This window comes from Diabrotica virgifera, chromosome 8 (genome assembly GCF_917563875.1).
Source record: "Diabrotica virgifera virgifera chromosome 8, PGI_DIABVI_V3a".
Classification (NCBI taxonomy): Eukaryota; Metazoa; Arthropoda; class Insecta; order Coleoptera; family Chrysomelidae; genus Diabrotica; species Diabrotica virgifera.
Genome location: NC_065450.1, coordinates 214237818 through 214256029, shown reverse-complemented (window position 1 = coordinate 214256029; position 18212 = coordinate 214237818). Strand labels below are relative to the sequence as shown.

Below are 18212 nucleotides of genomic sequence, written 5' to 3'. Positions count from 1 at the left end.
CTTTCAAATGAGCTATCACACAACCCCTACTCTCATTTAAAAAAATCATCGATTACGTCATCACGCTCAGATGGATGACGTCACTAGTATTATATATATGCCAAATAGTCCTAATTTAAAAATAAAAATCGACCTGTCTGAGGATTTCTCTTGAAATTTGCCCATTCTCGAGATAATGAATTTATGCCAACTCAAACGTCCGCACTTATACTACAGTGTCGCGCCCGCTTGATTAGCAATTAAAAAACAAAGGGGTTTCCGATATCGTATTGCAAAAAAGTCTTTGGGATTTCATCAATCAATGTTTAAAGAATATCTACCTACCTGGCAATTTTGAAATTTTTAGATAAATGTCCGATTTAGGGTTAAAAATGGCCGATTTCGCAATTTCCAAAATTTTCAATCGCCTATATAACAAAAACTATTAACTTAAGAGAAAAATCACTAAAGACCTTTTCTGTTTGGAATGATTCAAAAAACTTAAAAAAATTGTTCGATGCAAAAAAAATAATTTTAGAAAAAAACCCTAATCTTTCCCCTCGCCTGGCAAGGTCTTATGCTCTTCAGAATCGCCTGTCATTGTACACATTTCTTCTAAAACACATACTTAAATTTAAACCTTACAGGAGAAAGTTTATTTTACCCCCTAAATTTGCACTTTTCGATTCACCTGGTAGATACACGTGCACCGCTGATGCCTTTTTTTTTTTTTTTTTTTTTTTTTTTTTTTTTTTTTTTTTTTTCGTCTTTAAAGAGGGGGGTCTGGAATCTTCAAAAGACACCTCAGTCCAGAACGCCGCCTGACTGACCTTAGTGCAGGATTCATTCTTCGTAGTACCAGCGATAGTTCCCGAGGTGCTTTAAAACGCTCTCTCGTCGCCGAGGCTACGCCGAATGCCTACCTGCTAAACCAGACCCTCCTCTGTCATCCAGCGCTCCGAAAACGGAATGGCCGCTGCAAGGTCGACATCGCTTCCGAAGCACTTTACCTTCATTTATCCACAGACTGTAAGCATTACTGTAAGCAGACTGTAAGAGGCCCTTCATTTTCCCCGTTCCCCCTTTTTTTGGTCCCAAGATTGGGTTTTTTTTTTTTGAGCTTCTTTCCCACAGTCTGTCTCATACAATATATCTCACTTATTCGCCTCTCGTCAAAACTTATTCCCTCTGCCTTCTACTCACCATATATTTCACCCCTATCGTTGGTACAGCTGTTTTTCCTCCTCTTCTTTCTTCTTGATCACTACACGGATATAGTTGTGTATGCTAGTCCAACCAGTTTTATTTTCAATCATTCTCTCAATCATTTCTCGCACTGTCAAAAAATTTACACCTGTCTCTCTTTCCATTCTATTTCTTTTTACTATCCATCTGTTGCACTCTAGCATGGTATGTGTAACAGTGTCCGGGTGTCTGCAGTATAGACATTCGTCAGTGTCAGCCTTTCCAAACCTAGAGAGGTAGGCTCTAAAACACCCGTGGCCTGTGAGCACCTGCGTCAGGAAATAGTCCAGTCGCCTGTGACCACAGTCCATCCAATCCTTTAAGTTAGGAAGCAGCATCTTTGTCCACTGTGCCACATGCTCCATGTTGTTCCATTCTTGCTGCCATCTTTCAATTGACCTTTCTCTTTCCTGTCTTCTCTCGGCCATAGTAAGCTCAAGGTCTCTTTTCTCATACAGTTCTTTTCTTTCTACTACCAACACATGCAGCGGAACACATCCAGTGATGGCCCATAAGGCTGCGGCAGACACAGTCCTGTAGGCGCATGCCACTCGCAGCAGACTTGTTCTGTCCACTCGTGTAATGAGCCCCCTGTAGGCCCGTATCCCTACCGCCTCACTCCAGACTGGGGCTGCATAGAGGACGATCGACTGAACAACACCGTGCAAGGCCCTCCTCCTTTCGGATTCGGGTCCTCCAATGTTGGGCATCACCCTCCCCAACGCAGCCGCACTGTTTGCAGCCTTCCGGGTCACCACCTGCACGTGCTTCCCCCATTTTCCATTCTGGTGCATCGTCACTCCTAGGTACTTTACGTGTTTCTTGGGTGTTAGACACGCTCCTGCACATTGTAGCTCCACACTTTGCCTGTTCCTTTTCCCCTTCAGAATGATGGCCTCGGTCTTCTCTGCCGCGAGTTTCAGTCCATGCTGTGTCATCCATTTCTTCACGACGCCGCCTGCTTTCCGTACCCGGTATTTAAGATCTGGCTCGTCCCGCGCCACTACCAGCACAGCGAGATCGTATGCAAATGCAAAGGGAGACGTACCCTCTCCATATTCACAGTTCAGAATCCCGTCATATGCTAGATTCCATAGCGTCGGGCCCAAGACAGATCCCTGGGGAACACCTGCCGTCACATCCACGATCGTGCCTTTCTCCACCATAATTCTTCTTTCAGACAGATATTCCGCTACCACGTTCATCAGGTATCCAGGACACTCTCTCTTCTCCATTGCCTTCATTACCTCGTTCCACTGCAGCGTATTGAATGCATTCCTAACATCGAACAACAACAGGGCCGCCCAACGGTGTTCATCCCCTCTATTGCGCAATGCGTCGAATACACTCACGATTGCATCAATCGTGCTTCTCCCTTTACAGAAACCAAACTGCCTCGGGGACAAGCCTCCAATCATGCCATCGATACGTCCCCGCAGCATTCTTTCATACAGCTTACCGACGCACGGAAGAAGGCAGATGGGTCGATACTTTTCCCCAGCTTTGGGAAGCAGTACCAACTTCGATGTCCTCCAAGGCTCAGGAAAGGTCTGTGCTTCCAGCAGTGCATTCATGTGCTCCAGAAGCCACGCGGGCTCCGCCCGTCCTAGACACCTCACCGCCTCAGGTGATATCTGATCCAAACCGGGGGACCTGCGCGTCTTAAGTGCGCCCAATGCCTCGACAAGTTCATCCATGGTAAAGGGTACAGCCCGCTCAGCTTCCTCGTCTCTCCGTACACCATGCCACCTGCCCGCGGGAAAGAGCTCTCGTGTTACCTCGAGCTTCTTATCCATAGACATTTCATACGAGGGGTACGCATGGAACTTTTTCATGGCGATCCTGTATCCTTGACCCCAGACGTCCTCATCCAGTTTTTCACACAGTTCTCTCCAGTGCCTTCTCTTTTCTGCACGAATTTTACTGTAGAGTTCCCTCTTCCGTAGGCGGTACTCCTCCTCGATCTCCTCGATGATATCAGGATCGACTCCTGCTCTGCCCCTTGCTCTCGTTAGCCTTCTTCTCATGACTATACATTCATTTCTTTGTGTCTCGATGTCCGCGTTCCACCAGTAGGGCATCTTGTTTATATCTCGGCGACCCCTCCTGCTTCCCTCCATCGCTTCTTTAATTACCCTCTCCAGGTTTTCGACTGTCGGTGCTTGACCCTGCATCATGCTAACTCTCCATTTGATCAGCTCCTCGTATACTTTCCAGTCATTTCCATCGCCGCATCCGCCTCCCGACGTACCAGACGCGCGGACTGCGTTAGTAGTTCCCGCCCCGACTATCGAGAATCCGATGTACTGATGCTCCGTTCCGGTGTAGTCTGGTAAAACCTTCCAGCCTCTTGCTTTCGCCGCTATTCCTTGTGTCGCCATAGTCACGTCGATGTACGTACCTGTACCTCTCCTAACAAACGTAGGCGCCAGACCTGTGTTCAGTACTACTAGATCCAGAGTACCCACCCAGTCGGTTAGTATCCTGCCGCGAGTGTCGGTGATAGGAGATCCCCACTCCGCTGCTTTTGCATAAGTCTCCCAGCACTACGCATTCTCCTCCTGTATTCCCCACTTCCTGCATGATCTCGTCCATCTTCCTCTCATACTCACCCACTGTTATGTTCGGAGAAACATAACAGCAGACCAGCTGCATCTTCTCCATCCGGACGATCACGTATCCTTCCTTCGGTTTAATTTCATACACTCGCAGCTTTCTATTGTAGATTCGTACAGCGGCCCTTCCAGTCGTATCCACAAACCATCCTCTTTTCTTAGCCGCTGTTGGGTTTGGCTCCGCCGTCACCAGCACGTCGATATTCTTTTCTACGGCGGCAGCCTCGGCGAGATCATGTGCTAATCTCGCCGTTCCCACGTTCGTTTGTAATACTCTCAGCTCTCGGATCTTATTTCCTGTGTTCGCCATTTCTTAGACTCGGACTCCTTTCACGCTCTCTTTCATACTGTTTCCACTCGCGCGCTCTTCCTGGGACTAGTCCTTAGTGGTCCCTACTTTCAACCAGTCGGTTGAACTTTGGACATCTTCTTGAATTCGCCACATGCCCGGTCACATCGCAGTTGAGACATCTGATTGTTTCTGTCTTGCATTCCGACGCTATGTGACCCTCTTTGCCGCATCGGAAGCAACATCCTCTTCTGTTCTGCCCTTTACAGTTCCATTGCTTGTGTCCAAAGGCTAGGCATCTCAAGCATCTTGGTATTTCAGTCCTTGCTTCTATGACCCGACAGGAGGTATACTCTACCCTAATTCTTCTCATTTTTAGGATCTTTTCGGCCGCGTCTTCGTCGACATCCATCACTGCACTCATCATCCTTCTTTCTCCACCCCGTGTCTCGGTCCAGGTTTTTACTATGTCACATGCCCGCTCTTTACCTGCTGCTTCCTCTGTGGCCTTTTGGATCACATCCTCCGTTGTGTTGGGTGGGATTTCTTGCATCAAGATTCTTCTCTTTACGACGCCCCCTTTTGCCACTGCTCTCGACACACATGTGCTACCAGAGAGGAGTTTCTTCACTTCCTCCGCCATTTCCCTTCCTCCTCCCAGTTCCAGTGATATTCCTTGATTTCTGGTCTGTCTGATCCTTTTTATGTCGATGGATTTTCTTCCTGTGAGGTTACTTTTCACTTCTGTCATAAGGTCCGCAAATGATTTTTCCTTGTTTTTGCTGATAAGTACTACTCCACATTGTTCTCTGGGCTTGGTGTTAATGTTTGCCCACCCTCTTCTGGATTTTTTGCCTAGGAGCGTGATCGTCACACCCCTTCCTCTTGCTGCCCACTCCAGGATTCTCCTCGATGTCTCAACTCCTAGTGATGTTGGCGTGTGGATTCCCACTCTTTCTCTTCCTAGCTCCTCCATCTTCTGTACCAGTTTCCTGCATGTCTTGAGGAACTTCACCGACTCGAGTTCTTCCTTCTTGTTTGGGAGAAGTTTGAATCCATATTTCTCCTTGTCAATCCACGTTCCATCTACATGAGCAGACATTGTGACTCTCACAGTTCCCAGGCCTCCATCCTCATCGACCTCCGCTGGAACACCTGGTAGGTCAGGAAACATACCTTTCACCGTTTCCATGGCTTTTTTGTCCTCGTCGTTGTTGGTAACAAATACTGCCACGTCTGCTGCTATATCAGAGATGTCCCCCTCTTTCACTTCAGTTCTTTGGAAGACTTCCTCCGGCCAGTCCTCATTTAAGAACTCTGTTATTTCCTCGTACTCGCATATTGCCATTTTTTCCGTGATGGCGTCCACCCTCCTTTTAATGGCTTCTGGGTTCTCTAGGTCCACTTGAACACCCATTGTCGCCATTTTCTTGACTTTCAAGGGCTCCATGTTCGTCTGCACACCTCTGGATGTCGTGCAAACAGACTTCCTTGGAACCTCTTCTTTCTTCTTGCTTTCCTGCAGTTCCTCGGTATAATCGAACAACCGGTTTCTCAGGTTGTCGACCTCCTGCTTTATGGCAACCCTTGTATTTGGCACCTCAACCATGAGTTTTTCAAGGGCCGCTACACTATCCTGGAGGCGTTCCAACTTTGTTCTTGCATTACAGTTGGGTGTTTGCTCCTCTTCCTCCGATTCATCATCGGAACTACTGTCAGAGCTGCTCGATTCCCCTTCTTCCCTTGCGTTTTCTTTCCTTTGACTCTTCGCTTTATTTTTTTCGTCCTTCTGTCTGTTCTCTTCTCCCTCTTTTTCTCTTCCTATTCTCTTTCTTTCTTCTTCTCTCTTGGTTTGCAGTTCTCCTCTTACTTCCCTTGTTTCCCTCTTACCTTCTCTTTCTTTTCCCTTGCTTCTGTTTGCGCTGGTTCTAGATCCGGGGTCTTCCTTTTCTTCCACTTCTCTTCTCCATCTTTTCTCCCCTTGATTCTCGTCCCTTTCTTTTTCCCCGCCTCTTCTGTTTTCTTTTTCGCCCCCGCTGCTCTCTCTTCCGCCTTTTTTGTTTTTCTTTTTTTGTCCCATCTTCCTTCCCACGAGTTGGGTCGTGTTGATCTGTCCAGTGGGGCAGTGCGCCCTTGCCCCGCCAAGGCTGTTTTCCCCTCGGGTTCGCCATCTCCCTTAGGCATCGCTTGTAGCCCACTACGTTACCCCTGGGCCATGCACCCCTTCGGCACGATGGTGTTACACCTTGAGGTTGGGGTGGCGGTATACTAGGATGGTGCATAGCCGCAATCCCTATGCATATCCGTTTGTTTTCAGTGGTTTCCTCCACTGGTTTTTAAATTCGTGGAGGTTTTCTCCTCGGGTATAGGTTTGGGTATCAGGACGTGTTTGATGGTAGGGGTGGGTGTCATATGATAGTTGGGGGGTAATAACTATCACACAGGGACAGGTTAGGAGCTGGGTTGAAGGACAGCGGTCAGCTGCTCCAATTTGTCGCCTTTTACGATGAGCAGGAGAAGCTGTGGAGGTATTCTACTTGAGAGGCCCGCCTCCACACGGGGAGCACCGCTGATGCCTGCCAGGTCATGGTTTTTAGCCTTGGTGTGCTATGAATTATCACTAGAAAAATTTCTAGCCTTACAGGACGACCGTTAGTCGGAGGGTTCACTAGCTCTTAGACTAAAACAATCATCGGAGACGATCAGTTTGGATACAGAGCTGGCATGGGAACGAGAGAAGCCCTCTTCAGTTTACTAGTTCTCGCCCAAAAATGCTACGATCAACAGAAAGATATATTTATACGCTTTATAGACTTCGCAAAAGCATTTGATAGAGTAAGAGACGACCTATTATTAGAACGTTTGCAAGAAGTCGGTTTAGATGGAACAGACATCAAATTACTAAAAAAACTTGTACTGAAACCAAAACGCCAGATTTAGGATCAAAGGATCCACATCCGCAGAAGTAGAAATTAGGAGGGGAGTCAGACCAGGATGTGTTCTGTCGCTCCTGCTGTTTAATCTTTACTCCGAGTTTCTATTTAAAGAGGCACTGGAGGATTCCAAGGATGGAGTCAAGGTGAATGGCATAAATATCAACAGCATCAGATACGCCGATGATACGTTGTTGATTGTGGATTCCGATTTGGGTCTACAACGGCTCATCGACAAGATCAACTCGACCTGTGAGCAATTTGGTATGAAAATAAACTTTAAAAACACCTAAGTGATGTCAATCCGAAAAAAACAAAACGTACCTCAACCTTGCACAAATCCTGATCTAGAAATAAGATCGAAAATAGAACAGGCCAGAAAATTTTTCGAAAAAATTTCGAAAAATCTCGAAATTCATCGACATACATCATGTATGTTGTATGCCGATGCATTTTTCAATTAATATATTTAACCGAATCTGCTATTAATTTATTGTGATCGCCGATACTTGGAGGTTTGGGATTATTACTTTGCAAAGTTTCGGCTATATTTTTTATGTATGCTTCAGGCTGATTTGGTAAATTCCAAACTATGCGTTAGTAGAGAGTTATTGCCAACGTCTTTTAAGTCGACCTGTAATAAAAGATCCTTTATTTTGACATATAAGCATGCGCAGTATTGCGTCTTTTATTTTTGTCTTTTAATAAAATACAGGCCGCCTGTATTTAAGGAAAATTAGAGGACACCTTTATTTTAATAAAAGTTCCTTTATTTTGACATACCGTGTCAAAAATGTGAAGAAAGGTCTAACTTCACTTGTATTTTGAATTTATCTTGTCGCTTCTTTGGATTGATAATTTATGTATTGTGGGATTGATATTTGATTAAACTTTCATCATTAAAGTTGTATGTTGGGTTTTATTTATTAAAAACAACTCTAAGTAATATTCTGAGATATAGATTATTGATGTTTTGACCCAAACGAATATAGAAAAGAACATTTTATTGAAGCTTGAGTTATTACAAGAAGTTGTAAAAAGGAATATTATGTAAATAATTTTAAATTGTTACTAATTACAATGATCAGACTTAAAATATCAGTAACTCATTTATTAAACTCAATATATTTTACATTTTTCTATAGAAATAAATATTTATTGAAGATATAAGAGATTGAAGATATAAGATCAATAAATTTTAATGAAAGTTAGGATTTGTTAAAATTCTAGATTCAAAATAGAGTTCTATTCAACAGATATATAACAACAGGTTAACAAAATAAAACAAAGGTTCAAGTATTTATTTTTGAAAATTTAATCTTTTATAGATTAGAATCTATAAAGTTTTTAATCAAAAGTATTAATACACTTTCATTTTCATGCCATCTTCTTCTTTTGGTTCTTATCCGTTTCGAATGTTGGAAATCATATAGCAATCGTAACCTTGCTAGCTGCGATTCGAAACAGTTCCATTGATATTCTCCCTCTACCAGGTCTTCGCTTACCTTTGACTGTACCTTGCAATATGTACTGCAGCAGGGAGTAACGGTGCTGATTTATCATATGTGTCCCAGATACTGCAGTTTTATGCGTTTAATGGTAAACACAATCTCCAATTCCTTCTTCATTCCTCCTTGTTCGTGATCCATTTCATGCCATCAGTATTTGTTTATTTAAACATTGCCAAAAAAATTAATAAAAACCAGCATAAAGCTTAATTCTTCTATTATCTTTTTGTATATCGGGAAGTTTATCTGACAGATTAGAGGTCTTTTCATTTTCATATAACTAATTATTGGGAAGTTTATATAACAGTATCCTTAGTATCTGTCTTTTCAGCTCCGGATAACTAGTTAACGGGAAGTTTTTCTCTGTCAGATATCTATTAGTATCTAATCTGTCAGATAAACTTCCTGATAACTAGTTATCCAGAGGTGAAAAGAAAGAAAGAGAGGGCCATAATGGATAAAAGATCAAACGCCAATAGCATGTATGTATAAATATAATATAATATAAATATGTAAAATACTTAAAATCAGTCACCAATGTAATCTTTATATAAATTTATTAACAAACTGCAGTCCAATAAAAATAAAATTAGTTTAAGCGCTAGCTTTAAATGTCGAACAATAATTTTAAACAAACACACACACAATTTAGTCGCATTAGATTAGCTCCTGGTTGAAAATGTACTGCCACAGCTTCTATATCAATATCAACAGCACACTCATTTGCCAGTATTTCAACGTTTTCTCTATTATGTACTACTGCAATATGTAAAACTGAACAAGCTGATATTATTCTTTGAATAAAAGGTAACTTGCATCTCATTACATATGGTAAAATGGGAAATCTCTTCACAATACCAAATGTTCTTTCAATAACAATTCTTGAAGGGATTTGTGATGGATTATAAAAACACAACTTCTGTCTGAAAATTCTGGAATGGTGTCATTCGGTAGTTGTAGTTGAGGAATGGATTTCCACTATTCCCTAATAATATAATCTCCAGAAATTCCCCATTACATATACCCATAATGCAAAAGTATTTAAAAACTCCTAAAATAGTATTTCCAATTTATTGCACTTCCATATTATTGAACGATGAGTATTATGGGATATATTATGTTGTTCTCTAAACATCTTTAAATGACAAAATAATTAAATTTAACGTTTTACTCTTCAATTATCTTATTTTAATTTATATCGACAAATGGAATTTTATAGGTTATTTTTATATTTACAAAAATATTTCATGTCATTTGTCAAAATAAAAGATTCTTTAACTGCGTTTGCAATACCACTCTTTTAGACCCGTCCTGTATTTGTCCTTTATTAAAGTATCCTGTAATAAAGGATCCTTTATTTGCCGGTGGCAATAACTCTCTAGTAACTGTTTGTCATCTTTGCTCTTTCTTTTTGTAGGTTTATCGTTACTTTGGCTCTTACTGGTCTGTGATCGCTTCCTACTGATAGTTTATTGCGTACGGTTACTTGAACTACTTGTTTTTGTCTTTTATTATATAAAAATAGTCACTTTTAGTTCTTCTGTGTCTGTGTTAGACAATTACTTTATCTGAGTCTTAACTAGGCTAACCTCAAAAATAATGGTCTTGCATATCAACACAACCCGTGTAGCAAAGAACAACAACCTTTAAGGAAACCCCCATGTTTCTATTCTTGGCGTTCTTAAAATATGACACAGATATAGTACTACTACGTTGTTGTTAATCTATAAATAACATAGTTAACATTAACTTATTGTCTGGACAATAATAATAGACTACTTCGATAAGAGCTCATGCATTAAACTTTGAACTTTGAAAATTTTTATACGGCAAAAAAATATTAGAATAATAAATTATGTTTAAATAAAATAATGATTTGTGATAAATAAAATGATGAATGGTTTGCAAATGTGAGTTCGTTATCAAAAGGGAAAAACTTTCTTTTGTTAAGAACCTCCTAGAAAGCATTTGGAAAACTTAAAATAAGATGAATGAAATCGGTAAAGTCTTTCTCAAGTCCAAAGTTTTTAATTTTTGGAGATAGACTTTGATGGAGAGCCATTTTCTGACCTTTAGCTTTATAGTCCAGGGCGCATCTGTTTCGAGATGGACGTTAAGAGGTGACTCATATTTTTTTGCAGAAATTGCTTGGAATTACCTCCTATAATAATAATTGAGTTATCCTCCCACTCAAAAAGGTCCGGAACATTGTTTAAATAATCAAAATGTCAAAAAATGAAGGAAAAATTCGATTTTTTTCTTCTTTTTTTGATTATAACTTAAAAAGTATTCACTTCCGAAAAAAGTTGTACTGACATAAAAGTTGCGTAATTAAATTTTCCTATAACATAGGATTGGTTAAATATTTTAAAAATTGTCACCCTTGTTGCAAAATGGCAATACTTGCGAAAAAGACATAAAAAAACAAGTATTCGTATTTTACGTTTTTCAACCATTTATGATACACTTAGGACCTTCATGTTTTAACCACAAAAACTTTATGCTATAGTAAAACAATACTGTGAATTTCATTAAGATCGGTTCAATAGATTTTGCAAAATAAATTTTGCAATCCAGCTTTCGCAAAAAAAATTCATTTTTTCAAAATGTTGCAGGACTGAAAATAAAGCAGATAGCAAGTTGAATTTTTTTTACAATTAGAAGAATACTGTACTTTTGAGCTGCTATTTTCAAAATTAAAATCGGTTAACTACGCGCAGGACAGCGCTGTTCGAGTTACACAAGTTGATTTCCACCAAAATTTCTTCCAATCTATACCTAATATATTATTTTTTTACTCTATATTTTGTTGTATTTTAATATTTTAATTCCACAAAAATCAAACTCATTTGATTATTTTTTGTGAAATTGTGTTTAAACAATTGCATATGTTTAAAAATAATAAACTTTTATTCTCTAAGTTAAAATATATGAACAACGAAAGTTTTTGCTAAAAAAACTGTAATTTTAAAGGACAGAGTATGTGTTTTTATTTTGCAATAAACAAATTTATCTATTTATATCGAAATGTACTAAAAATTAAAATTTATCAATCATTATCAAAGGTCATTGGAATGCCCAATCCGAGCAAACGTATCCGCTGTCCTGCGCGTAGCACCAAAAATTAATGTTTATTTAAAAAAATTCCTGACACCGTGGTAGTTAACCGATTTTAATTTTGCAAATTGCAAATCAAAGGTACAGTATTCCTCTATGTGTAAAAAAATCAACTTGCTGTCTGCTTTATTTTCAGTCCTGCAACATTTTGAAAATATGAATTTTTTTTGCGAAAGTTGTATTGCAAAATTTATTTTGCAAAATCTATTGAACCGATCTTAATAAAATTTACAATACTGTTTTATTATATCATAGAGTTTTGCAGGGTAAATATGAAGGTCCTAAGTCTAGCATAAATGGTTGAAAAACGTAAAAGGCGAATAATTGTTTTTTATGTTTTCTTCGGAATTATTGCTATTTTGCAACAAGGGTGACAATTTTTAAAATTTTTAACTAATGCTATATTGTAGGAAATTTAATTACGCAACTTTTATGTCAGTGCAACTTTTCTCGGAAATGAACACTTTTAAATTTATAATCAAAAAACGAAGAAAAAAATCGAATTTTTCCTTCATTTTTTGACATTTTGATTATTTAAACAATGTTCCGGGCCTTTTTGAGTGGGAGGATAACTCAAATATTATTATATGAGTTATTTTCAGGCAACTTCTGCAAAAAGTCAGTATTAGGCCGTCCGCACATGGGTCGATCGGAGACACGTCTCGAAGTTCGCGTCTTGTACGAACCCTGCCGCACAAGCGATTGCTCTCCGCACACTGGTCGATTCAGTTTGCTCACATATTCCAACCAAAAAGAACGCGTTTTTTATATATCAACCAAAAGAACTATTTCGATCTGTGAAAAGTACGTTATTGTTACATTTTTAGTATAATTTGTATACAATGAGCCTTATACAATTGAGGGTATTTTTCTACTTCCCAAACGAATTTTATAATAAACACCTAGAAACAGAAGTTCAATGTTTTCAGAATTTTATATTACAAACAATATATTTCCACAAAGCTACTAATACTACAATCAATGAACAAAACATTCACCGATCTTAAAAAAACTAAAATTTAATTTAGCGCAAAAATCAACAAAAAACGAAGGAAACAAATAAAATAAACTTGGAAACGTGCGTCTCACTCGAAATTTCTCGTGCGCTACCGATCGCAGGGGACGAGAGTCGTACAAGACGAGGAGATTAGCAAACCTAAACACCCCTCATCGGAGCTGTTATCATATCGGGACTGATGTTTTGTTAAACTTTAGCATTTAAGTTTACTGATCGCCAGTCTTATTTCATTCTAGAGTTCTAGAGTTCTAGGTTCTTGTTCCATTTCTTCAGGAATTTGATGAACAAATTCCTGGCGTTGATTTCCTTTATATAGATCCCAGCAATATAATCTTCATGTCTCTGCCATAGCTTCTATGTTGGTTCGCCGGGTTCCTTTTTGGTCGTCAATGGCCCAATTTCTGGCTTCAAAGTCTCTTACTATGCAGCATATTCTATTCTAAATAGAACTCTGATCTGCTTGTTTTGATCGTGGCTCTCAATTTCTTTATTCTCAATTTCTCAAGATTTCATCTATTCTCAATTATTTTAAGGGATTCATCTGATATCCAGTGTTTCTGTTTCACATGATTATGTGTTGTTACACAATATTTAATAGTCTTTAAAGACTAAGTTAAAGACTAAGTAATAGTCTTTATATAGAGAACCCTACATACAAAACACCAATAGAGTAACAATTACACTAAAATACAGAGTTATTAAGAACAGTGATCTTGTATAGTACTTACCACACATTTGGATTTCCTCCATTTTGTAATACCAGTCTGGTAACATTTACAGCAAAGTCTACATCTTCACCCCCAATTGCTAAATGGAAGGGAGAAATACCTGTTGTAGGTAAAACAATGTTGGGGTCTGCCTCTTTTTCGCATAGTAAAAACTTTACAGCCCTAAAATTGAAATATTTGTTAGCATAGAAAAACTCATCAATTTCTATCTAAAACTCTAATCGAAAAGTATATCGAATATAATAGACCCCTTATTCTTATTTTATGTTGACTGCCACAAAGCAATTGACACCGTGTATCAGTGAGAATTCACTATGTTCTAAGATAGAAAATATAAAAAGAGAATATTGGACACGCTTTACCAAAGAAATGGAACACGATTTGTATGGGGCGCAAAGAAAAGTTTGGAAAATACTAAAAAGTAGGAAAAAACCTATTAACGAATATAGAAGTTTAAAAATAGAAGCAGAACAATGGACCGCCTATATAGAAGAACTATATAAGGAAGATACTATAATACCTGAAGAAGAGGAAGGAACAGGAAATGAAGACGAATCCAAGATAGGCACAGAACTAGAAATCACAAAAGAAGAAATAAGGAATAACATACGTAAATTAAAAAACAAAAAGCCCCAGGACCCGATGGGTTACCAAATGAACTCCTAAAATACGGAGGAGAAACCTTAATCGAAAACATAGAGATTCTCTTTCAAGAAATAATATGTAACCAGCGTGTACCAGACCAGTGAAGGACGAGTATAACAATACCTATACAAAAGAGAGGAAACAGCAAAGACCCTAGCAACTACGGTACCATCACCTTGGTGAGCACATCTCTTAAACTTTTAACAAAAATACTTGCCAATAAAATAATTGAAGAATACACAATTAGTGAGACACAACAAGGTTTTCGGAAAAATAGGTCCACAATAGACGCCATATTCATAGCCAGACAAATTGCTGAGAAAGCACTGGAATATAATAAACCTGCATTTATGTGCTTTATAGATCTAACTAAGGCCCTCGATTGTGTAAGATTGGAAGATGTGCTAAGATTGCAAGAAGGAAAAAAATCAGCCCAACAAGATGATAAGGATAATTAAATACATTAATACGAAGAACAAAACCAGAATAAAAGTCGAGAAAGAACTAACATCGGAAGTAGAAATCAACTCGGGAATCAGACAAGGGGATAGCTTGAGCCCATTGCTTTTTAATTTAGTAATGGACAAAATCATAAAAAACATTAAAGGTACTGGAAAAGGATATAAGATGGTAGAAAAACAAAGAAAAATCCTCTGTTGTGCTGACGACGCAATCTTAGCCCCGGCGCAAATTGATCCTAAGCCAGACACAACCTGCGTCGGCAGACTGCGTAGACCGATCTGCGCATCCTACTCTCAGTTCATGCGTTCGCAGGTCGAGCTTGGGAAGGCCTGTTGTCAACGTACAGTTTTCTGGGCCTTGGGACGGGTGACTCACCTCCAGATGTATATTTTTACGTGTTTTTGTTTGAGAGATGGAACTATCTGAAATGAATAAGCGGCGATATATTTTACACTATCTTGAATGAATAACATTTTATTGCTCTGTTGTATCAATCAGCACTACTCTACAAGTTTTCGTTTATTCGTTTAATATTTTATTGCAATAGTAGGGAATATAATATATATGATTAAAACAGTGAATTTTTTACATGTTAATTATTTTTAATTTCTTGTGAAGTATCTAGTGTGGCTTTAGCCAAGAAATCAAAGTTATGCGTTTACAAGATCATATTATTTGAAAAATAAGGAGTACCATAATGTGTCATAATTATAATCTCCTTTATACAGATCAAAAAATTGTTTAGTATGTATTTCTAAATCCACACAATCATTGGAAAATGATTAATGCTAAAAAATATCTATTAATGACACTGTTATCGACAAAGTCGATCCATTTTAAACTTGTCATCATATATTTATTAGACTTTTGTTTATCATTAAAAATTAAATGATGGTTGTGAATTGTATTTTTTGTGTTATTTAATATTTTAGCAAAAACATAATCAGCAAAAATCTTATTTAAAACATGCGAACCGTTTTTGCAATCACAATCAGTGCAGTGTTTAACTTATGCTTGTTATTATAAAGGTATGTCGAAATAGAATACTCAGTGTAAGATATCTTTTTATGCACCCGCTTATGATCAAATTCGATGTTTTCGAAAGTCATACCGCTACGACTACTAGGGACGTGTAAGATATTTTTAAAACGTTATTAGTTACATGTACGGAACTATCGTTTTTTAGTTGCCTACTCAATTCAGTACAAGGATCAGATACATCAGTATTTTGTAATCAGTATTTGTACTCAGTACCACTGAGAACCGGTATCAATAGTAACCGTTACCCGTTTGCACTTATTTTGCCCGTCTCTATTCGTTACGGCGACAGCCGACGCACATAGGGGTATTTTGCCAATCTAGGCGGTCATAATTATTTCTTTCGATTTTATTATTCTAAAATGATTTCCTAATTGAATAAAGCTATAGAGTGTTTTACAACATATATATAAGTAGAATATGAGTCACTAAAACGAGACAGACGCACTGCGCATGCGCCGGTGCAGTCCCAGACAATGTCGGTAAGCATTGGATCTGCATTACGGCCAACACGTAACTTAGCATGGTTCAGAACCTTTTAGTCAAGACCGAAACCATATCTGACTTTATGACGTCATATATGACGTTATGACGTCACACTACCTTGTACTTCCTTTTTTAATTTTTATTAGCCGCGCGGTCCCGGAATATATTAAAAAATATTAGGTTCTAGGTTCTGAACCATGCTAAGTTACGTGTTGGCCGGTAATGCAGATCCAATGCTTACCGACATTGTCTGGGACTGTGCCGGCGCATGCGCAGTGCGTCTGTCTCGTTTTAGTGACCCATATTCTACTACATATACAGGGTGTTTGGTAAAGAATGGGCCATAGCTTAACCTCAGGTTCCTGAGGTTAAAATAGACCGATGTAAGCTAACTCACCTTAATACAAATTTTATAATAACCGAGATACAGGGTGTCAAAGTTAAACTTTTTTTTTATTTATTATTGAATATTTCCTGACAGAAATGAGATAGCAACATAAAATTTGGTATATAGGGGTTTTTTGGGTCGAGAAAACTAAATTCCTTACCAAAAATTATGTATTGCCCAGAGGGCGCCACATACGCCTTTCAGCACTAATTTATTACGTTCAATTTTTTTTTATCCCTCACTATGTATAATTTTGACATTAAAATTTTTATTCTCCTATTAGTTTTACTTAAAAAAGGTATACTTTTTTCATCTCCCTAAACTCAACCGTTTTCGAGATAAACGCATTTTAAATCTGCGATACACCATCATTTTTAGCATAATAGCATTGTAGTTACACCCGAAAAATAACTTAAAACCATAATAATTATGCCAATTCTCAAATTTATGTCATTGCATCGCAAATTCCATTTGAAGGAATTTGCGATACATTTTTGGATAATTTTATGGTTTTAAGTTATCTTAACGTTATCTCACGTAAACGTAATCTAAATTTTTAATTTAAATATGTGTAATTTCTTTCTTTCATGATTTTTTGCCCATAAGTCAAGAAAGTGCGAACATGGGCGGCTGATTTGATAATTATTATGATGTACAAATTCATATCTTCCAATTAAAAAAAATACAACAACCGGATCTCACCCTAAAGTATAACAAAAACCTTTTGATGTGTTAAAATGTGGTCGAAACTTTAAAATATTTAAACCCCGTTTTCAAACATCCAAAATATTATTAATACATCAACAAATAAAACAATAAGTACATGAAAAGTATGTGTTCTTCCCTGCTTGTTCTAGATCCATAACTGTATTTTTTTAACAACAAACACTTGATATTTTTTTATTACTTGCACTTGCACTTGCACCAAACAGCTGAGAAAGATACATACACCTGTAGCGACAAGGTCAAATTCCGACTAAAGCTACGGCACTGGTGCAACTTATTACACAACGGAAAAGGTCGCCTTGTGTTCTCTATATTTATTTAACTTCACGAGTATCCGGTTTTTTTCTACCGCTTTGTGTTTTGAAAAATGGACTTTTGACCGGCTAGATCGTTTAAATACCCCTATGTGCGACGGTCGGGTTAGCTTGTGTTCAATATGCGGCACGCTAGAAAAATAACTGCACAGGTCACCCGTCCCACCGGCGCAGGTTGTGACTCGCTTAGGTTCAATATGCGCTGGGGCTTAATCTCCGATAACGAGGATAACCTACAGCGAATGGCACAAACTTTCAATACAGTGGCGAAGATCTACAACATGAAAATATCAACAGCCAAGACAAAATCCCTGGTAGTGTCAAGGGAACCCATAAGATGCAAATTAGTAACTAATAATTAACAACGAACTAATTGAACAAGTCTCGAGATTCGAATATCTGGGTGTCGAAATATGTAGTTATGGAGATGTTAAAGAGAGCGTCCGAAAGCAAGCAAATAAAGCCAATTACGTGTCAGGATGACTGAGGCATGTCATCTGGGGAAACAAAGATATGAGGGTGGAAGGGAAAGTACGCATATACAAATCATGACGTAGTCGATAGAAACAAGATATTACTCAGCAGAAACCAAGAGGATACTGAGAACATCAGAAATGAGAACATTGAGGTCAATAACTGGGAAAACACTGAGAGACAGAATACCGAACGACAGAATAAGAGATCTCTGTAACATACAAGATATAGTACGGTGGGGAAGACA

General features: G+C 38.5%; 1 protein-coding gene across 1 annotated transcript in view; it reads right to left on the bottom strand.

Annotated features, from left to right (window-relative positions):
* Positions 1-18212, bottom strand: part of LOC114324549 (uncharacterized) — a 68181-nt gene that overhangs the window by 38286 nt on the left and 11683 nt on the right. The window contains exon 2 of the mRNA XM_028272408.2: positions 13433-13594. Coding sequence (XP_028128209.1) covers positions 13433-13594 — 162 coding nt within the window. The remainder of the gene's footprint in view (positions 1-13432; positions 13595-18212) is intronic.